The following is a 27,558-nucleotide window of genomic DNA, read 5'->3' on the forward strand; positions in this document are numbered from 1 at the left end:
ACCCTTTCTGGTTGGATAGACAACCACCGTCAAACACATTAAATGGAGAGAGAGAGAGCGAGAGAGGGAGAGAGAGACGCCACACAGATTTTTACAGTTGCAAATTGGATTCAGGTTGATTGAGTTTGACTTGTACCAATAAATCACTATTATCAAGGTCTCCTTAGGAGTTTCATCAAGGAAATAGTTTAAAGAATGATCACCAAGAACACACACACACACACACACACACACACACACACACAAAGAAAGATTCGAACCATAATAGTCACTATCAATACTGGCATATATTGACAGAAATTTGAATCTTATTTTTACAGGCGTGACACAGGGATACTTAAAAAAAACATAAACTCTCAGAGTCTGAAAGACTCAAATCAGAAAATACAATAAATTGTGGTTCCTGTATGTAGCGATAACACCAGAGATTCATGAAAACAGTAAATTATATTTACCTGTTTTCTTGAACAGATGCAACAAACAGTTTCTCATAATTTTTAAAACATAGTTTTAGTTCTGAGATATTTTCTAGTTGAATCAATCTGAGCAACGTTTTTTCAGTCTTCCTCTACTGGCATGTGAGGAAATGATTTATATGTAACATTGGGTTCAGACACTGTAAGTTCTTCATGCTGTCAAATGAGAAAAGTTTGATTTATTGTGCAAATCCTTGCAGGATTACACAATATTTTTTATTTCAAGGTAATATCGCATTGAGGCTGGGTAAAGTGTGGTCACTGAGTGTTTACAGCAGTGAGTACAGATTGTATCCGTGCACTCATTGTGGTTTAAGGTGACAAAAATCCATGTCAAGTCTTTCATATGAACTACTTTGCAGGGTGTGTGTGTGTATATGTGTATGCCTATGCTCTGTGTGTGTGCGTGCGTGTGTGTGAGAGAATAATTGCTTTTGCAAATTAGCCAAACATATATTACATACCTCATTCAACCACACGGAAAAGTATATGACTCGAGGTAAATAGCCATTCTGATCATACCTTTCCCAAGGAATAATGTTTTTTTCTTATCCTTAAAATAATCTGTGTGGAGTACTCAATTTACGATATCCCATAAGCGTGTGTAAAACAGTTCTTGAAAATCATTGAAATTGAGTGGTTTTGGTGGGTGGCATTTTTCACAGTCTCTTAAAAAGCAGCAAAATTGGAAGTCCTAGTAACATACTGACATAATACAGATAAGAGAAAAAAGAGGGGGAAGCTTGAAACCTCTTCAACTACCGAGTCATAAAATGATATAGCAACGGTATTAAAGAGAGAATAAACATTTACGATGTGAAAATTAAAATTAAAGAAAAGGAGTTTTAGATTGTGTCTCATAGGTAGATTACGATAACTAGTTGGATAGAGTCGTCACGTTTACCATATGGGCAAATTTATTAACAGTTGTGGTATACATATAAATACACGGCGATGAGGGACTGTCTCAAATCGTAAAATTCTACAGAAGCAAAGTCATTTGTGAAAGACGATTCCATTCACTCCAACTTGGGAGCTTCATTTAGTTCTACGTAAACTCCCCCCTCCCCCATGTATTTATTTTGCCACTTAAAACACCAAGGGTAATATAGTATTCACCAATTTTTTAAAAAAAATTTAAATTTCATTTGTGTGTATGGTCACTGAAAAGAAAGTAGAAAGCACATAAAATAGGGAAAAAGTTGTCTTCGATGTAAGATTTTCATAATTTAATTTGTGCCAACTGCTGCAATCTGGTTTGCAATGACACTATATTGTACTATAAAAGTGTTCCTCTGTATTAAGGTAGAATGCAGCGTGGTGATAAATTTCACTGAAAATCAAATTTTTTCAAATTTTTCAAACATTAGTATTTGGAAGCTAGAAAAAGCTGTTCCTTTTGAAATAATACAAGAAATTTGGGTTCCAACGTCTTGTTTCAAAATTGATAATCAGTTATTTTCCCATAAAACTCTATGTATTTGGCGGCCATATTGGATTCTAAAACAGCTTAATTTTGGTAAAATGTTGACCTTTATTTTAAAAATTTGCATAGTAACCCACTTTTTTTATTCATTGATTTTAACTGGGAATCAGTTGGTATTTTCTTGAACAAAGTAACGACAAAAGTTTTAACAGTTTATTTCTGAGGCACACTTTCTAGTAAACTGCAATGCATATCACCTCTTCCTTAAAAGTTGTGAGGGGATGCAGATTAATGAAAGACAATGACTGCTGCTTTCTGAGTCCATCCAACAATTTGAGAGACAGCCCTCTAAACAATAAAGTTGTAAAATAAAATCACCACTTTCCAGACTAAAAAAATGTAAATGTGAACTGCAAATCATGATACAGTTATCACTTACTTATTTGAGCTTCAAGAAAAATGTTTACACTTTGTGACTTCAATTTCAGATTTCGATTTGTTGAAAATGGAAATGCTGTGCTAAGATCTTTGCAAACACATAAAAACATAATATCGGTGTTCATTGTCCCTGAATCGTGGGAAATATTTGCAAATACTTTGAAAAAAATGTCTGATCAAACATACAATTTTGTGGCTGCCCAGCCCTGATATCAAAATCAGGTTGAAAATTTTTAACCAAATTTGTCGTAAAACAGACAACTTGGTATGGTAACATCATTTTTACTGCAGTAGGGACTGGGTACAGTAGCTCAACCTTCTTGATACAACCCGCTGAGGTGTGCAACTTGCTTAAAATTCAAAGCTGTATTTTTTGTACTCATTTATACTATTTAATATTCCCATTTCCAAAACTATTCGGAAAAATTCATATTTTTTTGGGTCTTAACCCTTTATCATAAAAAAGAGTTCATTTGTTTCATGCTCTTAACACTCAGTTACAAAGTTGAATATCTGACATCCTTATTCTTACTTTGGTTTGAAATTTAGTGCTTAATGGAAAGTAAAGTAAAGTAAGATGCAAGTCATTTTTTACTATCAAGGTACAAGTCATTACAACTCATAAAACAGAAACTGATACATGAAAGAAAATCATTTCGCAAGGGAGAATTTAATGTGTCGTAACACACTACCATTTGACTTGCAGATCGAGTTTAAATTCATTTAAGTTTCTTTTTTTCTTAGAAAATAACTTTGAAATCCAACAATTGTGACTAAAGAAAGAGAGATACATTTTGTCAACAAAACATCAACCCCCTGTAGTACTAATGTATGAATGGAGGAGTAGTAAAATGAGCTTTTTTTGTGTGTGTACGTATGTGGTACATACACACAAATATGATACATATGCAGAATTCATGGTAAAATTGCTACTTATCTTAAAGACTGATATAACATCATCAATTCTTCACTATTATTGTTTGCAACAAATGTAAATGCAATGCTGTAGCTTTGTTTAGAATCTGGAAAATATTTCCCAGTAATAATTGTTCTCACAACGCAGCTTGTCTCACATCATCGTTTTCCGTTCACCATCTTGGCGTTTTTTTTCTTCATGATTCTGTATAAATCTTTGAATGTGAAAGTTTCCACAATTCATTGTTGTTGTTTTTTTCTTTCGTCTATCCTTGTGAGGCAGCAGAAGGCCGGTTTATGGTTGTGTTAGTTGTCATGGTTGTGATTTCCCATCTGTAAACAAAATGAGAATGATATTATTAAAATAACTTGTATAGACACAGCTGTATCTTCCACATATACATGTGTGTGTGTGTGTGTGTGTGTGTGTGTGTGTGTGTGTGTGTGAGAGAGAGAGAGAGAGAGAATTTCATGCAGTGACCTATATAAAGAGATCCTGTAGCATTTCTATACCAATAAATTAATAATAAGTTACAAGAGGATCTCTCTCTCTCTCTCTCTCTCTCTCTCTCTCTCTCTCTCTCTCACTCCCTCCCTCCCTCCCTCCCTCTCGCTCGCTTGCTCGCTCGCTCCCTCCCTCCCTCCCTCCCTCCCAGAACACAAAGATAGACCTTAGCTAGAGATAGTATAGGCAGTGAATCTATGGATGTCTACTATCACGCTGAAGTCTAGAATGCAGCAATATTTGTCTGTAATGAGTGTTTGACGCGCCACTGATTGTGTCCTGATCTCTTACTGTATGCCGACTCACAAGGAAACCTAGTTTATATAAGTTTGGCTTACAAAAAAAAAATTGTTTCATTAGAGGAGGGCACACTGCTTGGAACTCAAGTACAGCTAAAGATACCATTCTCCATTTTACTAGCTTGATGTCAACACCAGCGAACCCCAAGTTACATTTTTTGCCATAGTTTAATTTTGAAATTTGAAAAAAAAAATTCATACATTTATAAAGAAGGATTATTGCATTTGTTATTTTTTTTAAAATCAAAAATAAATTTGGAAGTTCAACAATAGTTTACACACAAAAAAATTCATTGAAAGTAGATTTTCAGTAGAAAAATACACGGTTAGATAAAAAGTAAAGAGCGGACTGTGTTTTGGGGGCTTGTATTACTGGATAAATAATACTGTTTTATCTGGGTTTTTATGTTAGACTGTTATTAAAATGTTGTTATTGTGGAAGACCTCTGATCAATGTGTTTATCATTAGACCATAAAATGTCCAGCTGCCTCTTCCAATTATTGAATTACAGTCTATGTTCTATTCTCATTGCACAGCAGGTACAAGTCATTAAAACTAAACACAGTAAGGTGACCACTTCTAATTTTTTAGTATCTCATTTCAACATTTTTTTAAATTCAAAGGCTTTTTTGAGATAAAAGAAAATTGTCTGTCAGTCAGAACTATAGAAAATGTTGGCCCAGAACAAGAAACTGATCTCCAATGTAATCCTTACTGTTGGGCATCACTGACAGATTACAGGAATTGAATTCCTGAGTCAAGTTAAATCATTACAAACCAGATGTAAACTGAATGTCTTCCGTAAGGGCAAAGTTTTGAGATTGTCGTTCCTACAGACAATCGTTGGAATACAACAGAACATATGTGATAAGTTATTTTTTCTCATAGATTGCTATTAGCTCATTGTTGTTAGTGATCTCCTGGCCAACCACAACATGTACTGTGACATTTGTTGAAAAATAAGCACATCGTCGTACCACTTTAGACAACATTTCCTGATGAGAAACTATTTTTTCCTTTTTAGTGGCCTACAAAAATATGCCAACAATTTATTAAAACTAAAAGCTACATCAATAATTTTTTCAGGACAAGTGCGCTTTGGTATCGCAAATGCATGTATCAAATTATATTGAATTTGAAGTGTGCGTTCTTGAGATATAGCCTAATTACCGAAAACCATTAATTATGTAAATATCTCGTTAATATTCTTGGGATGTTTACCGAAACCTAATCAGTTCTTGTCACTACCCAACAGAACACATGCAATAAATTTCGTTTGAATTGAGCCAGTCGTGTTTTAGAAAATGGTGATAAAGTCGCACCACTTAAGACGACATTTCCTGACGAGAAACTATTTTTTTCTTTTTGTGGCCAATCGAAAATATGCCAATAACTTATTAAACCTAAAAGCTACATTAGTAATATTTTCAGGACAGGTGCGCTTTGGTATCGCAAATGTGTGTACCAAGTTATAATGAATTTGAAGCGTGCATTCTTGAGATAAAGCCTAATTACCGAAAATCATTAATTACGTTAATTGCTCATTAATATTTACGAGATTTTTACCAAAACCTAATCAAGTCTTGCCATTACCCTACGGAATACGTCTTCAGAATTTCGTTTGAATTGAGCAAGCCGTTATGGAGAAAACGATGACACAGATCCTTTAATGTTCATGACGATCGTGTGTACAATGTACCGAAAATATGCCAATATCTTATTAAAACTAAAAGCTACATTAGTAATATTTTCAGGACAGGTGCATTTTGGTATCGCAAATGTGTGTACTAAGTTATAATGAATTTGAAGAGTGCATTCTTGAGATATAGCCTAATTACCGAAAATCATTAATTATGTAAATTTCTCATTAATATTCACGGGATTTTTACCAAAACCTAATCAAGTCTTGCCATTACCCTACGGAATACGTCTTCGAAATCTGGTTTGAATTGAGCAAGCCGTTATGGAGAAAACGATGACACAGACAGACAGACAGACACACAGACAGACAGACACACAGCCTTCCACCCATAAACATATCTCTTTCTTACGGAAGAAAAAACGAGAAAAAGTACAAAAATGTATTATGTACTACTGTGTACTTGTTCATGATGTTTTAAATTGGTAATCATATTTTTAACAGATCTGTATCTTAGAAATGACAATTAAAAGCCAGAAAAACTCTGTGAATCATTTGACTTTATTATATAGATGGCTAATTTTCAATCCCCAGTCAGTGCCTCCACACTTCAAAACATGTATCAGGCCCAACATTTTCATGAATACAGTCCCCAAACTGCAACTATTTTCAAAAATACAGTGACAGATTTCTTTCCCTGTGTATTCATAACATCGTACGTATTCCAACATTAGGAGATAAAAAATCTGTAATACCTAGTACTCTCTAAAAATGGCAGTTTCATAGGGCACTCTGTGAGCTCTGTGAGTGTGTTACATGGTCAAAGTCATCTAGCATAATGAGCGAGCGTCATCTTAATCCGACCCCCTGTTTATATGCAGAGTAGGCCTTCAAAGGTTCCGAATTTTGGCTACAAAATGATCACTCTAACCCACAAATAAGCTTATGATGTTGCAATCTTACTATAAACGAATAATCACTTGGGTTTTTTTTACTTTTTTTTTTTTTTTTTTTTAAATTTAAATTTTTTTTTTTTTTTTTTTTGGGGGGGGTTATTGTTGGTCAGATTCAAGAAATAATACAGTACCGTTCATGTCCTGAGAAATAGAAAACTACACATTTGTAGTGATACAATCTCAAAATAAAAAAATACTGCCAATGGCATTGTAGCACAACTGTACAGTTTTTTAACAATGTTTATCCATATGCTAGTCCATGCTAACAATAGGTGTTCATTTGCTGAATGACTATCCAGTTGCCTATCCAACCATGTTGCTATCTTTGTGATATATGCGATCATTTGGCTGTTGCTATGGGCGTGGTCATGTTGCTAGGCAAATTTACATACATTTTTTGAATGTTTATTCAATTGTCTATTAATCCCTGTTATCTTCGCAATATATGTGATCATTTGGCTGTTGCTATGGGCGTGGTCTTGTTGCTAGGCACATTTGCATACATTTTTTGAATGTTTGTTCAATTGTCTATTAATCCCTGTTGTTATCTTTGTGAAATACACGGCCGTTTGGCTGTTGCTATGGGCATGGTCATGGTTGCTAGGGATATTTGCATACTTTTTTGAATGTTTACTCACTTGCCTACCAGATGATGTTGTTATTTGAGCAAAATATACTGCCTTTCTGTTTCACATTTTTATACCTAATTTGCATATTACTAATGAGATAATTATATGCTTAATATTTCTTCATCTATACACCCACAGATGCATCCCTGTTAAATTTCAGCCCAATCTGCTGAGTACTTTTGGAATTATAGGTTTTTGACCAAAAAGACACATTTTTAGCCCTAATCTGCATATTACCCGGGGAACCATCATGTCTTGAACAAATCTTAATTTACCCACATCTAAGAATGTCCCCATCAAATTTCATGCCAATCTGCCCTGTAGTTTTTGGAGTTTAAGTTTTGTGACCAAAAATCACATTTTTTGACCCAAAACCAACATCACTGATGCAATCATTTTCATTTGAACAATTTTCCAACTAGACACCAGAAGTAACATGACCACCAAATATCAAATCAATCGGTCCAGCAGTTTTTTACTTCCAGTTGTTTACACACACACACACACACACACACACACACACACACACACACACACACACACACACACACACACACACACACACATCCACATCCACACATACAGACAGACAGACAGACAGACAGACACTTTGCCATGCCTATAGCACTACTGAACCTTCAATTCAGTTGTGCTAACAAAAACAAACAAAAGTGAGTTGTAGCTCAGGTGTTTTCTATATTAATTTCGATATTAATACAGCGATAAATTCTGGGGAAGATTCTGCCATTGACAACTAAAACCTGTACAAGTAAGACATCACTTCTGATGACGATAATAAAGATTATTATCTCATGTCTTTTATGTGGTCAAATTTGACTTCAATGTATTCTATTTTATATAATGGGATTACTTTGAACATTACCTGAATTTGATGACAGAAGGATCTACTAATCTTTGATTAAATGGTTATATGAGAGATCAAATATGGAAATAATACCACAACTTAAAATTGACATCATATGGGTGGCTCTACCTTGGAAAGCATACGGCCATGCAGAATTTAAACTGTGTTGGATGTCTCTACCTTGGTAGGCATATAGCCATGCAGAATTTAAATTGTGTTGGATGTCTCTACCTTGGTAGGCATACAGCCATGCAGAATTTAAATTGTGTTGGATGTCTCTACCTTGATAGGCATATAGCCATGCAGAATTTAAATTGTGTTGGATGTCTCTACCTTGGTAGGCATACAGCCATGCAGAATTTAAATTGTGTTGGATGTCTCTACCTTGGTAAACTTACAACTAATTTTAAGCAGCCAATGAGGTTACATGCTGTGAAATCAAAGTGAGGTCATGACCTTCAAAGTTAAACTATCTGCAACTGGAACATTTAAAACGAATATTATGTTAGGTGCAACTTACATCATGTCACTAGTCAATAAACATATTTTTGCAACTCTATACACGATACATCAAATCAATTAGAATTTTGGGTCCACACCTAGAAATCAGCGCCCTCAATGGCAATCACAATTTCAACCTGTTTCTGTACTGATTATGGATAATATCACCCACTGATTAAATCATTAACATGTACAATGGCTAATTATTGGTATTTTAACAATTTTCAGTAATAAATTGTGGTTCATTTTCTAAATTGTTTTTTTTTTTGCCTCTGACTAAATTTTCATTTGTAAAATAGTACATTTGAGAGACTTTTTGACAGACCTTATTTTGGTGTAATGTTGGTGCATTTATGCAGACTGAACATGGAGACTAAAACTGTTAGCTAGCTATGACCTGCAATATTCACCTATACACCCCCCTCTCCCTCCCTCTTCTATTAATCACTTTATCAATAGACTCTCTCTGCTGTCAAAAGATGATACAGCAATAGCTGCTGGCCACAAGACCATACGGAAAAATCAAATTTGAAACTTATAATAAAATTCATACCATTCAAAATTCCATTGATCACTAAAAAGAGAAACCATAAATTAGTCTCTACACCGTCTGTTTAATATCTAAACTATGAACTAATTGCTCCGTTTTTGGACTACCTCTGAACAAACAGATTCATATCAGGGTACTTTTGGTAAATTTTAGCAGGTACGTCATTCACTATTCATAGTAACATGTCTTTTAAAACGCGAGGGCATGGAAGAATATAAATAACACTTACTTTGCTCGATATCTGCCAGTAGAATTTTATTCAGCTTTATCTCATAAATATTCCTTTTTCATTTGAAATGCTAATAGAATACTCTCGACTAGAGACCAAGTTTTAATTAAATTCATGTATTTGTTAGTAAATGTTAGTATACCCTTTTAGATATGTTAGTATACTGTAATACTATATAAATTTAATACATAATACATACTTTAAAAGTAGTTGAATTTTGGCTTTTAAAAACAATGTGCATTTTAATTGGTATATGGTATTCTAAAAGAGTAAAAGTAGTATGTATGTATGTATGTATGTATGTATGTATGTATGTATGTATGTATGTATGTATGTATGTATGTATGTATGTGTGTGTGTGTGTATGTATGTATATATGTATGTATGTAATGTATGTATGTATGTATGTATGTATGTATGTATGTATGTGTGTGTGTGTGCGTGTGTGTATGTATGTATGTATGTATGTATGTATGTATGTACACACCTACACAATGCACACCTACACACACACCTACACACACACACACACACACACACACATACACACATACACATACATACATACGGATGAACTGATTTATTATTGCAGTAGCACAGATCAGCATTTCATCTAGACTATTTGTTACAGAGGTGGAAAACAGTATGAATGACTTTACCTGATATCATGAGGCAAACAGGAGATATCTAACTTGTATGCTATAACTGCTAGCTTGCATAACATCTTTAGACTGGGTGCTGGAATACAAATAAGACAAACGTTACCATTGGTGGACACTTTATGTAAATTATACATCCTGTGAATACAATAAGACAAACGTTAACATTGGTGGACACTTTATGTAAATTATACAGCCTGTGAATACAATAAAACAAAGGTTACCATTGGTGGAAATTTTATTGAAATTATACAGCCTGTGAATATAATACAACAGAGGTTACCATTGGTGGACACTTTATGTAAATTATGTACCTTGTGGAGACATAGGTTATCATTGGCAAGGACTTGGCATAAATGAGATTCTAAGAAAGATTATGAACCCTGTATCTGACTTGCATCTTTATAAAATATATAGGGTTATAAAGTACACGATGAGTGGAAAGTTTGTTTCAGATAAGACAAGGGTTATAATTGGTGCAATTTGACTCATAAGACAAGTGCAATTATTGACCAGGTGCACTCTGACTTAAATGCAACAAGCGCAATCACCAGTGCACTTGACTCTTAAAAGAAATTTTACCATGGTGTATTCTGACCCAAATACAACAAACACTATCATTGGTGCAATCTGACTCAAATACAACAAGGGCTATCATTGGTGCAATCTGACTCAAATACAACAAGGGCTATCATTGGTGCAATCTGACTCAAATACAACAAGGGCTATCATTGGTGCAATCTGACTCAAATACAACAAGGGCTATCATTGGTGCAATCTGACTCAAATACAACAAGGGCTATCATTGGTGCAATCTGACTCAAATACAACAAGGGCTATCATTGGTGCAATCTGACTCAAATACAACAAGGGCTATCATTGGTGCAATCTGACTCAAATACAACAAGGGCTATCATTGTTGACTCTGAATCAAATGCAACAAGGGATCTCATTGGTACACTCTGACTCAAATACATGTACAACAAGGGCTATCATTAGAGAGGTTTAGATGCGTGTATTTACATGTGTTCTACATGTATACGTGTAGCGCTATAGTCACGTGATTCAAAGCAACTCAGGCGTTCTGTATCAAACGACGCTACGTCAAAATGATGGTCTACACGTAACTGTAAATGCTTTTTTGTCATTTTCTTCTATTAAAAGTCATATTTTTTATATCAAAGTTCGGAAGCATAACTTTAAACTAATTGTTTGGTTTTTGGTTTCGGTAGTTGCAGGAAAAATGGCAAAAATACAGACAGATTTAGAAAACAAAGACATGTGTCTGGCCCTCTGGACAGAAGATGTCAACGCACGCGTTCACATTACACTGTTTTTCACGTTTGTGTTTAGAACGCATAACTAAACACAATTGTGTACGTGTCATTACTTGTACGCCTGCACGATAATGCTCCCGTAGGGGTACGCATTCGAACATGTATCTAAACCTCTCTATTGTTCACTCTGACCCAACCACAGCAAGGGCTATCATTGTTCACTCTGACTCAAATACAACAAGGGCTATCATTGGAGCACAGTGACCCAACCATAGCAAGGGCTATCATTGGTACACTCTGTTTAAAATACAACAAGGGCTATCATTGGTGCACTGCAACTCATACAGTACGATACAGGTATTGTAGATGCAGGTGGTATCCTGAGATTCAAACAGGAAATGACAACTCTCCCAGACAATCTGTTAAAGTGTGGCATGCCTGACTTGTTGGATTGGATTTGTCTTTATCAGCAGTCTTTATCAGAAGGTCATACACTTCGGAGTTACTCAAATTCCCAAGGGTTTCCAGCAGTATTTGATTCATTTTCCTGGCACTGTGATTGTCAATGAATGTTTATACTTGTAGGGAATATTTTGTAAAATGTCTCACCAACTGAATTTATCGCATTTGAAAAGTTTTCTTTTAATGAAGTGACAACTTTCTACTTGATTATTTGTCTAAATTCCTGTGATTTTACACAATTTTCAAAGAGAATAGAGTTTTGAAATTGAAAGAGTTTAAACGAGACAATTTATAGTCACAAACTGTTGTAAAAAGTGCACTTGAAAGTAGTGTGTGCCTCAGAAATAAAATCTTGCAACTTTGTTCCAGAAAACCCATTCTCAGTCCATTCAAACAAAGAACAAAACTTAGGACTCACCAAAATTGGCCAATTAATATTTGAAATGGAGGTCGTAATGATATTTAAAATTGAACCATTTTTTTGATTAAATCCAATATGGCCACCAACGGTGACGGATCAACTCGTCCCAATTTCAACTCGTCCCATATCAACTCGTCCCACTCAACTCGTCCAATTTTCAACTCGCCCCAATTTCAACTCACCCCATTTTCAACTCGCCCCAACTCTTTACAATATAATTTCCCTGTGCATATATGAAATCGAAGAAAGTAGTACTCAGTTTAGAGGGTCTGTGCAAGTGGTCCATAACACTTTCTGCTACGAAATGTTACATTTGCTACGCTTCAACTGGCTACGTAAGTAAAATCATGTAAATTTTCGGTCCCCGTACTTCGAGTCCATGTATTGTTTAGATTTATAAACATTGACTAGTGTTGTTGGGGCGAGTTGAAAATGGGACGCGTTAAAAATGGGGCGAGTTGAAAATGGGGCTAGTTGAAATTGGGGCGAGTTGAAATGGGACGAGCTGAAATTGGGACGAAGTGAATTGCAATCGCCACCAACTACTGTGTTACATGTTATCGCTGTGGCAACATAAAAGATTGTTGAATGAAAACAAGATGGTGAACCCTACATTTTTTTTTATTATTTCAAAAGGACCAAGAACAAGCTTTCATATGGCAAAGTTTGGAGATTTTTTGGTAAATTGTCCCTGAGGTGGATTCTACCTTAAGAACTAAACATTTTTATGGAAATGAGTCCCTGAAGCACATTCAACGTGAAGGAGACATGAGGATTATTGAATTGATTTAAATAAACCCCAACATTTTAATCCATCACCAGTGGATTACTACGGCCATATACATTTTTATAAAGAAAAAAAGAAACCATTTCCTTTGTTCATGCCCAACTTTTTTCTTTATAGTTGTCCGTCCAAATGTCTTTCAGCTGTAATTTTTTATCCAAATTCCAGACCAAGTTTTCCTACAGCTGTCAGACATAATGTTTTACATCTGAATCTTACTCCAACACTGGTCTTAAAGCATGTTACTTCAATGAATTGATCTCCAAGCCAAGTAATTATCATAACTCAACAATAATCCTATCTGAGTGGACCCTTTTATTAAGCAGACTTTCCAGTCACAGGATTTTAGAAACATATTTCATTTTGGTTTGTAAAAGTACTGTGCAGTTTTAGTTTGAGTCTCAACAATTACAGGAATGAAAGTACATCTTTCATTTGGTGTGTAAAGGTAGAGTTTTTAATTCTAGTCTCAACAGTTACCAGAATAGGCTTCTCATTCGCTTTAGATAACTTACAGCCTTTTTTTTTTTAACATCCACTAATTTGACTGTCTCTGTGGCAGCAATTGATGATCATAGCCATCGGAGGTTGACACGCACGGTCTCATGTGATTAATGAGCTGAAGGAAAGTTACGATTCCTTCATAATTTACATACCCTTGGGGGGTAATGGCACCCTCGAGGTTTGCAGGCCAAAGGGGGTATTTTTACTGTTTTAGTGTATGCATAACACCAGTGGCACCACAAGTAGGCCCAGAATTTAGACACTGCTTTGTTCATTTCTTTTTGTATTGAATTTTAAAAACACCATTTACTGTCTTGGGTATGGAAAGAAGTGATAGTTTTGAATACAAGGTCACATGATGCTATTTATATACCTTTAGCGTATACCAGCATTTTACTGTAAATTGCATCTGGCAGCAATCCCAAGTTGAATTACGTATACCTAGGGGTCAATTACATGTACATGTATATGCAGACCATCCTACTCACGTGACTGCAGAGGTCTGGAGAGTGGGTGAAAATTCACATTTAAAAAAAAAAAAAAAAAAAAAAAATCAAATTGAATACATTCTGTACCTGCAATCTTCTAGAGAGTTCAAAAAAGGAATGAAACTGAAACAGCTTACTATCAATAACATTTATAGCAAAATTTGTAGTCATATTTATTAATCTGAAAGAACAAATATTGATTTTGAAATCAATCTTATATTAAAATATGAAGTCATCCATGTATTAATAAATGTGACGGCAACATATCTGGTCCAATAAAAATAAGTCTTAAAGAGTGATACATGCATTGTTAAATATTACTATTTGGTGGTGATCATTTTTACTAACCCTACAGGTTTACACTGTACTCTTTTGATAGTAACATTCTTATTTTATTGTGTGTGTATAATGTGTGCATGTAAAGTTAAATTGCAACAGATTGAGTTGACAGACGCGTACTAATTTTAAAACTGTGTGGGAGGTTTAAATCATCATCATGTCATATTTTTTTTTTTTTGTTTGCCAGTGAATAGATGTTTTTATATTAACTTCCTTTTTATCTTGATAGCCATTGTGAACTACTTGCTTCTAAGATCATATTCCCAGCATGAAAATCTAATAGCAGTCGCCCACACATGAGTTCAGTCGTACTAAGTGAACTGAGTGTACATGAGGTACATATTTGTATTCGAGATAGGGGGGGTTAAGGGTTCAGGGTTTCGGAGTAAGGTTAGAGATAGGAATAGCAATACAGTCCTGGGTGATTTCGCTTCTATACATATCATTAAAGAGTTGTTGTCGATCAACATTTTGCCCGCTGTTCACTATGAATACTTAATATAATGATGAGGCGTTTTTACACCATGCACAAGATATTGTCTTTGAACAGAAAATATGGATTTTATACCCCGGTTGTTCAACGTTGAGACAGCTCGTGTCTACGTCACTGGTTCGGCGATGCTCAAAATATGAGCAAAAATGTTCTGAATCACCGTTATTTGTCCCCAATTTTTCATAAATTATGCTTGAGGAGGTAAAATTATATTATTCCACAATATCTTTCTTCATTCAGCCAGAAAATACTTGACCTGCTATGTAAGGGTTTGGTACTACTTGTCTAGTGACTCGTAGTAACAATGCCCCTTAGGTCACTCATATTTTCCTTGGCTGAATGAAGAAAAACATCGGGGGAATTATATCTAAATATACCCTCATCTGTTAATTACCATATTCTTGTTGATTTTGGTTATTTAAATCACCCAATAGCATTGTTTGGTAAATTTTTCATTATTAGGATAATGTGTGGGTGTTGTGAAATACACAGTACTTACAGCAGAAAAAGAGTTGGTGTGGTATTTTACTGATGGGGCACAACACACAGAGAGATAATTTCTATGTATACGGTGTTTCTTGTTATTGTTAGCTTTAAGGATGAAAAGTATCTTTATTCAAAATACACCATGTCCTGTCAGTCCATTTGTGAAACTCCATACCAACCCTGTTTTCGCTATAACGTAGGCCTGATTAAAAAAAGTTGTGTGTTCTTTTTGATTAATATGTTTAATGAATAGGTGGGGTAGGTAGATTTTTTAAATTTCATTTTAGTATATTTTTTTTAATGTGTGAGTGTCTAGTTCAAGTTTTCCATTGTTTTCCAAATGGTCTCTCTGTTATTTATTTCTTCCTATCAGATGTACAGCCATTACAGATTAGAAGAACAGTTTTATATCGCCTTTTCTAGTTGATACTAGTTTCCGAGTCCACTATTTCCGGTGAGACTTCCCAATTTTCCCAATTTTATTTTTCTCTCTCTCTCTCAAATATGTAAAAAAAAGTTTAGGGTTGGCAGTGAAAAACTAAATGGGTCGGGTAACTGGAACCAAACAATTTTCTTCTTCTAGGCCTTAGTGATAATTAACAAACTGACTTAGAATAGGCAAACAAATTTTCAAAAACCGAAACAGCTTGACTTTATCTGTATACACCTTCCAAAAATAAATCACTACAATAGTGTGTTATAAATCATTTTAATCCAACAAGTAAAGTTTTGACTGTTAAATTACTTTTTAATTTTTTTTATTTTATATTAGTATTGAACAAGTATTTTTTACTCAATAACACTGATTCTGACTTTCTGTTAAAGTGGCCATATGTATGAGGATTGGGTATTTATTTTGGATTTTTAAATTTATACAACAATTTTACCATGGCTTTCTTACTTAAAAAAATAAATGTGAATCAACACATGTCAATTCCTTGTTTGTAATTCAATAAATTGCAAAAGATTAATAAATGTGTAAAATGTTTGTTCTGGTATGTACACTAACAAACCTTTTTACACATTTTTTGTCTTTTTGCAATGTATTAGTTACAAACACAGACTTACACATTCTTCTTTCACTTTAATTTTTCAAGTACGAAGTCGTGATAAAATTGTTTTATGAATTAAAAATCCAAAATGAATACCCAATCCTCATCCATATGGCCATTTTAACGAATTTAAGCAATGTATACAAAATATACATACGCATGAGTTGTTGACTACAAATTGGTCATTTTGACAATACTGGCTCGATAAAATTTGTTTTCTCTATAACTACTAAAATATTAAACAAGGTACCTTTTGGACCAGGAATTGCTAAATTGTTGCTCACAATTACTCCTTCTTTACACAGGAAAGTCTTTCAGTTTTAATGCAGGTCTATAAAAAAAATCAATTCTTCAAGCTATAAAGATGGTTTTCACTCTATCTGCAAAGAGAAACCCTGGCCATTGGCCATTGACAAACCACAAACTGTATATGGAGAACCGACTCAGCAATTCTTGAGAACTTGCCCCGAGCCTAACTTGATGTATTACGCATACACAGTCTATCCATCAATGATCCCTATGCTGTGTACTACGGCGGCTGGCTATGATTAGACATACTATAAACTCAAAACATAATATGTAATTATTCCGAGAAAATACAACCCTAGCATGTTTTGGTGCTTTTTTTTTCTATCGTAAATACCATCACTGTGTTTCAATATAAAACTATTTCCTCTATCACACTTGCATAGGAATGAGGCTGTAGAAATACATGAATGCAAACACAAGAGTTTTTACACAAAATAATTAATCACCCTTGTGATACTTTTCTCATCAACAAATTTATACAATCGGCTGTCTGCGATTCCTCCAGGCAAACTACACACTCTTTACGACTGTTACAGTAAATAACGGCTGCCTATTAAATTTGTATTAGCGTCATCTATTATTAATAATCCTTCTACATCTTTGATGCAATAATTTTATGGATACTAAATGGCTCCCCCAGGTAGTCTCCTCACTGCCTGACAAAATCACTCGCAATGGTTCTATCTTTAAGTTCCTATTTATATCCTGGTTTTGTTGTGTCACATAAAAGCTACAATTGTTAAATACTGAGGATCAATTGGGTTTAAAAGCTTTTAGTTCTGTTTGTATAAAACTGAAGTCACCCTGTGTATGTTCCACGACTTCATATACCATTGTGACCGTTGCGACACATGGTGTGCAGAGCTGCCCCCATCACAGGGGAACTACATTCATTCAATTAGAGCTCGCGGTATGTTCGTGAAATTGACGATCGGCAGCTGTGAAGATTACAGCAACAGTCAAAAACTAATGATGCTGGGGACAGCTGGTGATGGGGGCTTTTTATACACTTATTACACACAGGAATTGAGGAGATGTCTTTTGATACTAATATTATGGATAAACCCATCAGAACATGAATCAATATGAACTACATATACTTGCTGTTCCATTAGTTTTACAATACATGTATAACCCAGAACACAGAGACCATACAATATATATAATATATAAACTAACATGATGCACAATGGTAGTTATACCCCCTGGAAATCAATCAAAACTGCTCAGAAATCTACTCAATTTTATTTAAAACATGGTTTGTTTAGTCAATACATAATCAATATCGCCCTGGGGTAATAAAAAAGAATACTGACACATGTCTAAGGGTGAGTTTGATTTTATAGCTCAAGTCAACCACATGGTACTTACTACATTCTAAATCACAAATCTGTACTTTACAGTTTCACATGTCTGTAACTGAAAACCTATTTTTGGAATAAAGTGTAGTGGAGAAAATGCAGCACATTATCTCTCTCAGTCACATAATGAACTACTTAAAAGCCATAGTTTGATGTCTGTCGTACTTTGAAATCACCAGTTTAATTTCTTCATGTTCTTTTCAAATATTGTCTTTAATTATGTATAATGTAAACAAACTATCAAAACTGATATCGTACAATGTGTAAAGGACCATTAGAATGTCTGTAAAACATGAACATCAAGTTAAATGTATTCTCCATAATTCTAAATGTAACGTATGAATATATCCTTCTTAAAGAGAGAGAGAGAGAGAGAGAGAGAGAGAGAGAGAGAGAGAGAGAGAGAGAGAGAGAGAGAGAGAGAGAGAGAGAGAGAGAGAGAGAGAGAGTGACAGAGAGAGAGAGAGAGAGAGAGAGAGAGAGAGAGAGAGAGAGAGAGAGAGAGAGACAGAGAGAGAATGACAGAGAGATCAGCCTGACAAAACAGATTTTCCCTGATAAAATAAGTGTTTATTCAAACTCTAGTTGTATTTGTCAGTGACTCTTTGAATCAAGAAATCTGTTTGCAGACTCAGACAGGCCTTCACATCTACTCACAGTTTCTGAGATTTATCGTTGTAGAAAGTAAGCCTGACAAGTAAGCCTTACCATATGCAAACCATCAAAGCATGATAAAATGTTCTGAACTTCAATATTGGGACGACAGCCAATGTGTAAGTACCTACAATACATGTACAGTTGTCGAATACATAGCAAACACATATAAAACAGTGTATTTGTCTTGTGGCATGTCTGTACGTGTATACATGTATACATATTCAAGACCAGACTGTACGTCCATCTCTCTCTCTCTCTCTCTCTCTCTCTCTCTCTCTCTCTCTCTCTCTCTCTCCTCTCCCTCTCCCTCTCCCTCTCTCTCTCTCTCTCTCTCTCTCTCTCTCTCTCTCTCTCTCTTTTCAGAATGATATATCCCAATCTCCTATCCCAATCTCCATGCTGAAAATCAAAGTAGTCAGAACAGCATGAATGCCACACACTAAATATTAGATCCCAAAATGTTTTTAATATACGCATACAAAATATGTAATCTAATCGATTCCATCAGCATAGATTGATGCTAAGGATTGACATCAAAATGTTCATTTCGTTCAAAATAACACGTGGCCAACTTCAGGTTTGTGTAATAATTGCATTTGTCATATTCTGGAGAGTTGTATATAAATACAATGAAGTCTCTAGGAGTTGCTTCCTGGCTGCATGGACATATCGCTTTACCCTGATACACTCTAGGGGGCCAGCAATTATACGCCATGCGGGCACACACTACCACCGAAACTACATCGTGAATCATGATCAGTGACTCATAGAAAGTACATCGTGAACTAAGCACGTTTGTGAATATTTCAATAAACACCATGTTTTTTTAACTGTTATTTTTTTTTATAATAGACAATGACTTCAGCCGTTGTCTGTGATCAAATTAACATCTTCTTCAAAGAGCGTCTAGTGCAATACCCTCCGGCTATCTTTCGGAAAGTTTATGGCAGAACTAATTCCTTCATCACCTTTGACCTCCAGTGGGAGGTCATGAATTGGACCACATCCCCATGGCAACAGCTGTTGGATAATGTCAACTCTGCCAGAGGGTGTGTGGTTTATGAAGAATATCTATCATGATGATGTGATAATTTTTTTTTCTTTTTCTTTCCTCAATATAGTACATGTACTTTGTCAATTTGGGCTACATGGAGATTTTTATCTAGAAAAGGAAAATTGTGTACTCCTATGTGGACCTGACGACAACTTTCTAACTCCAGAGATAATGGTATAAACATTGCTACATTTCATTGTCTGTCCATAAATAAAATCCTTATAGCAGAGTTATATATTACTCTTTACGGCCTGGATATGGGTTATGTAGACCGAGGTTGCGTGGTGGAAGAGCTCGACTTTAGGAGGGCCTGTATAAGCCACATTACCGAGGTCTGCAAAAACCCATATCTGTGCCGTAAATGTGTTATCATATATACCTCATGTAGTGGCATGGAAACATCGTTTGAATTATATAACCACATATAACTTGATACTGAAATTTTGTTTTATTCACAAAAAACATAAAAATAGTGAAGACAATAAATCACTGAGCGAATGGATAACAACGAGCACACCGCTTACCATATTTGGGCAAAGTGTGCCAGATCGTGATACAGAAAAATATTGCAGAGGCTTGATGCATGTGGTCTCATATTACATAGGAGGAGAAACTGTGTATATGAGTATTCATGTCTGCTTGACAAAAATCTTACAAAACATTGCTACATTGTAAAACTTTTACTAATTCTGCTGTTACATTCATTGTCTAGCTTGACCAAAAAAATAAATAAATTGTACCTTGATGTTGACCTTTGACCTGTACAGGATCACTGTAGTATGAACACAAGATTTATACTTCTATCTTGTAAGTTAAGTATAAACCATATCAATGTAGTATACACTTTTCAATTTCCAACACAAACAGTTTCAGAACAGATTTTATACTTGATAAAATGAGTGTACATACACTGTAGCTATATATATCTCAATAATGTGTGTGCTTTTACAACAAAAATAGTGATATGAAATTATGGAGTCATATAAACATCTTTGGCAAAATGTGAAATAATTTGACAACGTGTAACTTTATTAATATCCCTGCATTGGCAATTTGAAAATAGACAATTCTGCTCAACAGCATGATGGACGAAAATGCAAGCATATGTGATCTGAAGTGTACTCTGTTATTGGGGTTACTACAGCTTGGCAAAACATTGTTGATGGTCACGCTTAATTGAATAGTTTCCACGACTCAATTTCAAACAATACAATGTGTCGGCACTTAATGTCTCTAATATTTATTAGCATTCGAAAGATAAAGTACAAAAGAGTTTGCCATGTGACCAAATTTTACATGGCTGTGAAACAATTAGCGCTAAATATATGTTCCATATGAAGCCCTTACATTACACAAAATATGGGAGCAGACACTTAAATCGAGTCCCAGATCCAAGTTTCGTATGTTCCATATTTTACTATAAGTAGACATGTTACCTTTGGGTTATGTTTTTCAGTCTGTTTGTCTAAAAATTAGTGAAATGGGGGATATATTTTTTTCTGGTAAAAATAAGGGTTTTTGTTCTGTCTTCTCAACATTTTCAGTCTAATATAGGCAATGCATTTTTAGAATCTCTATTTACAAAACACTTCCTTGGCCTGACAAGGCAAGTGTCTGGTCTTGTGTCAAGTATACATTTAGCTTTGGATTTCATTCATACATAGTGTTATTGACTGCACCTGTGTTTTATTGACCCTGACAGGTCTTTACCAAAAAAAATTACATGATCTAAAATTAAGGCCTAACAAAAAAAATTGTGTGGTTCTGATTACGCTCAATTTCAGAATAGTTTTTTAGGTAATTTTTTTATTTTTATTTTTTTTTTCATTTTTTTTCCATATGTGAGTGTCTAGTTCAGGTAGTTATGTTTTCTGTTGTTTTCTATATGGTCTCTGTGTTATTGGTTTCTTAGCACAGGTACATCTCTCCCCTTCGCCCACCCTGACATAACACAGGTACATCTCTCCACTTCTCCCACCCAGACATAGCACAGGTACATCTCTCCCTTTCTCCCACCCAGACATAACACAGGTACATCTCTCCTTCTCTCCCACCCAGACATAACACAGGTACATCTCTCCCTTTCTCCCACCCGGACATAACACAGGTACATCTCTCCTTCTCTCCCACCCAGACATAACACAGGTAAACCTCTCCCTTTCGCCCACCCTGACATAGCACAGGTACACCTCTCCCCCTCTCCCACCCTGACATAACACAGGTACATCTCTCCCTTTCTCCCACCCAGACATAGCACAGGTACATCTCTCCTTCTCTCCCACCCAGACATAACACAGGTACATCTCTCCCTTTCTCCCACCCTGACATAACACAGGTACACCTCTCCCCCTCTCCCACCCTGACATAGCACAGGTACATCTCTCCCTCTCTCCCACCCTGACATAACACAGGTACATCTCTCCCTTTCTCCCACCCTGACATAGCACAGGTACATCTCTCCCTCTCTCCCACCCTGACATAACACAGGTACATCTCTCCCTTTCTCCCACCCTGACATAACACAGGTACACCTCTCCCTCTCTCCCACCCTGACATTGCATATGTACATCTCTTTCCCATTCTATCATGATATTGTCCATTGGGGTTTTCCTACAGAATTTTCAATATAATGTGTAGTGTAGTGTAGTGTAGTGTAGTGTAGTATAGTATAGTATAGTATAGTATAGTGTAGTGTAGTGTAGTGTAGTGTAGTGTAGTGTAGTGTAGTGTAGTGTAGTGTAGTGTAATATACTAGTAATACAAATTCTTATATGGAGAGAAATCTTCCTGAAAACAAGAAAACCACATACTGTAAAATGGTGATAAACTACTCATCTAACTTTGTATGATTCACAGTTGCTTAAATTTCCACTTTTCCAGGAACTTGAAAAGTCATTTCCCTCAAAATATTTTATGGTCAACTCATGCCATTTTCTAGTTTTTATGCTTTACTTGAACTGATCCCACTTTCAGGCATTTTCACTGTCAACTAAGGCTGCATTCACAAATAATGGGTGGAGGGGTCAGAGGAATCATGACAAAATTATATTTTTTTTCAAGCCCCATCCCCCCCCCCCCATTTATTTTTATAAACATATATATAGCCACACACATACACATGTGTACACACACACATACATACATACATACATACATACATACATACATACATACATACATACATATATACATACATACATACATACATACATTGTCTCTAATGTAATTGCATGAACATGTTTACATTTTGGAATCTCCAGAATTTACTCATTTGCACAGACTTTGACATTACTTGAGTGTATATTGAAGCTGAACACAGGGTAATTAAAGTTAGTTGTTTTTTATACAGGAACTTGTATATATACATGTTTTGCACCCTTTCATGTTTTGCACCCTTTCTTGTTAAAAGGCTGTCAAATTTTGACATGATTTTTAGTTCTCCAGTTTCACTAATGTTTTTTGGCTGAACAGTGCTGAATTATTTTTTAAAGCCATACTCCTACCCTGTTAACAAATTTACATGAATACTTTCTGATATTATTTTTGCATAGTGTTTTTAAAATTAATGGATCTAAAGACAATTAGACTACTGTACAGTCTTTTGCAAACAGCATATACAAATTTGCATTCAAAATAAAAAAATACATGTAAACTTTTAAAATAGGGCAACTCTGTCCTTTAAGCCAAACACTGACAGTCTTGTATGTATTCCAAGCAAATAAATACACACCATGGTAGCTATGATGGAGATCCATGGAAATAACAGGTAAAATGGTGGCCATTATTGTATATAATGTTTCAGTTTGCAACAATTCTTCTGTAATTGACTGTCTCTTTGTACAACTATTCATCAATTCTTCTGGTCTTCCATGTTGTTGCTCTCCGGCCTGATCTTGTATACATATAAATTTCACTCTCACTGACTTCAGGTGACCCAAACTCCCTTTCCACTATATCTGAGTCGGATGAATCATTGTCACTGTCAGAATAACTGTCAGTATCAGAGCTGGTTGAAGAATCACTTATGTTCTGTTGGTGGTAGAAGTGGGATCTAATAACTTCTATCTTGTCAGCTTTTATCATTCCTGGTGCTATGGGAATGTTGTGTTTTGCTAAATATTTACAAAGTTCTTTCACTTTTAGTTTGACAATAGCTCCATCTCTAGACATTTTAGATGAGCCTAATTTGCAAAGACTATTAGTCCATGTGGTTATTAGCCCTATGAAGGGTCTCAACAACAATCTTATTTGTAACTATGTATTTGTATTAGTATCAAACCTGTTGATCCACCACCACCAACCAAATATCAGTGACAGCCTGACAGGCTATTTATACTCATTTCACATTTATCAAAATGTGCCTTCAGATGCAGAGCTTGATGTCCTTTGCTCAAAACTTTCAATAGTCAATCAGGTACAAATGGATAACAAATAATTAAGGGATGGTGCAAATTTAACTTTTAAACGATTAAACTATTTAATTTTTACAAAATTTATTTATATTTATACATTTTATATTTACCAGTTTACATTCATTTTACAAATATAAATTGTAAGAAATGTCACAAGTACTTTCTGCCTGAAATCATAAAGGATTTTATATACATGTTTTTTTGGAAGAGTTTTATTTATCATTGTTATTTATTTATCTATTTAGTTATGTAGTTCAAGATAGTTCAAAATGTTTATTTAAAAGTCTTAGATTAAAATTCACATCAGGACAGTTCAACATGCCATCAGCCGATGTCGAGTATGATAAATAGTGCAATGCTTTGAAATTGTCCATAGACTATGTCATACTCATTTTGCAGTGATTTTGGGCTATCTATATTGTGCAGTCTCTTCCTGTGCTCATTTTACAGTTGGTTTAATAGTTGTGATCAACAATGGGCGAGATAAGCAACTCAACACACACTTAAGTTATAAAAAAGACATCGGGTATCTCAAAATGTGTTTTCATCATTATTATATGTGAAAAATATTTTTAGGTCCCCCCCCAAAAAAAACACAAAAAAAAACACACCAAAAACAAAACAAAAACACCAAAAATTTTCAAGTCCCCCCCTCCACCATCCTCCAAATTTTCAAGTCCCCCCCCCATTCTTTGTGAATGCAGCCTAATGCCATATCTCAAAAAATTTTGATGTTCAAATAAAATGATATTTTCAAGGTGTACATTTTGTATTTCGTGGAACACGGAGGAGCATATACCAACAGACTGTTAGTGTTATACTTATAACATTTTGCAATACATTTCTATTTACTAATTTTAATTATATTGGAAATAAAATTTTGATTTATTTGTTTATTTTCAGATTCAACATATATGAACTTCTGTATTTGTTCAAAAAACATACAATTCAACAATACTGACTACATTCATCAGTATGCGTTCATGTTTCATGTTTTTCCCATAATATATATTCCATACATTCCCTTTGGACTTCAAAGCCCCATGGCTGATATATCTTACATTCCCAATAAAACAAAATTCGCGTCTAACGAAAAGCACCGCTGTGAAAAACAGTTGGTTATATATACACATGTACACAAATTTGAAATGATATTCCAAAGGTTATGTTTACACACAGTCTGAAGATCTAACATCAAATTAATAAATGTCAGGGTTTTTTTTCCCCTTTGGGTCCCAGGTGTTTATTGCAGAATTAGTATGGAAATAAACTCCAGTTTGTTAGGGAGCGATTAAATTAAGTGTCATTTGTTCATGTAGTGATAAGTCTATATATCAGGGTGTTCCTGGAGGTGAAATTTAACAAACTTTCGTTATATCTTCAGGCTCTTCACTTTAATCATGTACGGGGAAAACTACTGGGAAAAATTGCGACAAACTGACTTTCACACAAAATATGAGAACTGTCAAGTGTGGAAATTGTTGTCTTAACATAAGGTAAATACCAGTCAATTGGAATTTGGAGGCAAGATTTGCACAGGTGTTCTATGCAACCTAGCAGTATTGAAAGTGAAAGTATGCGAGTATTCATCAGTCTAGCATTGCCATCAATACATTGAGCATCCACTTTCAATTTTGCGTAATTATTTAGTATTTTTGTTTTGTAGTTTATTAGTTTTGATGTTTTGCTTAAATCGCAGTTCTAGGTCAGCTGTTATTTTTGTTCCACAAAGTCACTTTTCTGTAAAAAAAAAAATGCTCGACTTTTTCAGCATATGTAGCATTGCATTCAGGTACAGGTTTCCAGAATTGTTCCCCTTTTTAAAGATTTACAAATTACATACAGGGATTTTTTTTCTGGGCAGCTATGTGCTGTTTGAACGTTCATTTGAATTTTTTTTTGCTTTGGTAGCCAATTTGGTTTCACAGCTTTCCAGTTATACTGTTTAATAAATTTAGTTCTATATGGCCCTGCGCAAATTACTCAGACAACACTTTTCCTGCGTAATACTTTCATCATGAATTTCCTTACTCATACAGGCTTTCTGCAATAATGGTGCTTTGTACATGCCTTATGTAGATGATTAATTCTTCCTGTAAATTACTTACTAGAATTAGCACCCTCTCTCTTACAGATGGTCAAAAAAACATAGCATATACCCACTGAATATAAAATGAATGCTCATTAGCATATCAATTTGATTCAATCAATCTAAACTAACTGTCACCTGACACTAGACAACCAGCTTGAGGGCATGAGAAAACAATGAAAACAAGAAGTCAGGCCATACCAATTCTAAACTATAATTATAAATCTTTTGAAGTGAAATAACAAACAAACCATATTTCATATTTCTGTACATATGGTCAGTCTCCACTACACATGTCATTTCACTTCTTTATTTGTATAAGCAGTCTAATAACATGTGTATGGATTGAATTAGGAGATAGAAAAAAACAAACCTGAATCTCAGTTCATTTGTGTTAAAAACAGGGATGCCTCAGTCAAGTTATCCAACTATGTAATTTTAAGCTGCAGATAACTATACAGCAATGATTCCAAGTTGCATCAAAAGTGTGACAAGGTCTTCTTCATCATGTGTTTTCTATGTGTCTCTAATATATAACGGTCTCCCATACAGATCCCCTGGACAAAAGCCCCTGCACAACTACTTTCTTGACTATAACCCCCCCCCCCCCCCCCAATTGTCCCTGGATAACGACTCACAGGACAATTAAAGAACAACTGCCCCATAACAACTGTTCCCTGGACAACTGTCACAGAACAAATGTGCCTGGACTACTGTTCCCTGAACAAATGGACCTAGAGCAATTGCCCCTGGAAAAGTCCACATTTAAACTCCTGATACAGTTGGTACTAATAGGAAGCAGAGGTGCAACCCACCCTATGATTCAAATAGAATAGTCCAACTATCTTACTGAATATCAACGGAACATATCAATGTGTATAGTGGAGAGGGAAGAGGAGGAGGGATGTAAATAAAGAACCTTGATCTCAGATGAAAGTTGATAACGTATGTTCTACATCAGTACATGGCCTATTTTTTTGATGGGTGTATAAAGTCTGGACAAGTATAAGCCTACCATGGTTTGTTTATACCTTGTATCAGGGGTACATCACAATGCCTGCATATTCTTGATATGCAAGCTGTATGTTTTTTTTTTTACAAATGGATAGCATGGTACTATGATAAAATGACCATTTCTAATGCTTCCCCTTAGGAGCTTGACAGACAAAAATCAAAATATCTTGAAGTCATAGTAGCATTTTAATTAGCGAATTTGTAGGCTTTACAGATTGTAACTTGAATGTCTACTACATGTATAGCTATTTTCATCTGCTTTTAATAC

At 35.0% G+C, this 27,558-nt stretch overlaps 1 protein-coding gene across 1 annotated transcript in view; it reads right to left on the reverse strand.

Annotated features, from left to right (window-relative positions):
* Nucleotides 1-286: 286 nt before the first annotated feature.
* The window catches only part of LOC144448838 (kelch domain-containing protein 3-like), a 95,258-nt gene continuing 67,986 nt past the window's right edge, over nucleotides 287-27,558 (reverse strand). The window contains exons 10-11 of the mRNA XM_078139149.1: nucleotides 10,089-10,167; nucleotides 287-3,588 (exon numbers count right to left, since the gene is read on the reverse strand). Coding sequence (XP_077995275.1) covers nucleotides 3,522-3,588; nucleotides 10,089-10,167 — 146 coding nt within the window. The 3' untranslated portion in view covers nucleotides 287-3,521. The remainder of the gene's footprint in view (nucleotides 3,589-10,088; nucleotides 10,168-27,558) is intronic.

The sequence above is a fragment of the Glandiceps talaboti genome, chromosome 2 (genome assembly GCF_964340395.1).
Source record: "Glandiceps talaboti chromosome 2, keGlaTala1.1, whole genome shotgun sequence".
Lineage (NCBI taxonomy): Eukaryota > Metazoa > Hemichordata > Enteropneusta > Spengelidae > Glandiceps > Glandiceps talaboti.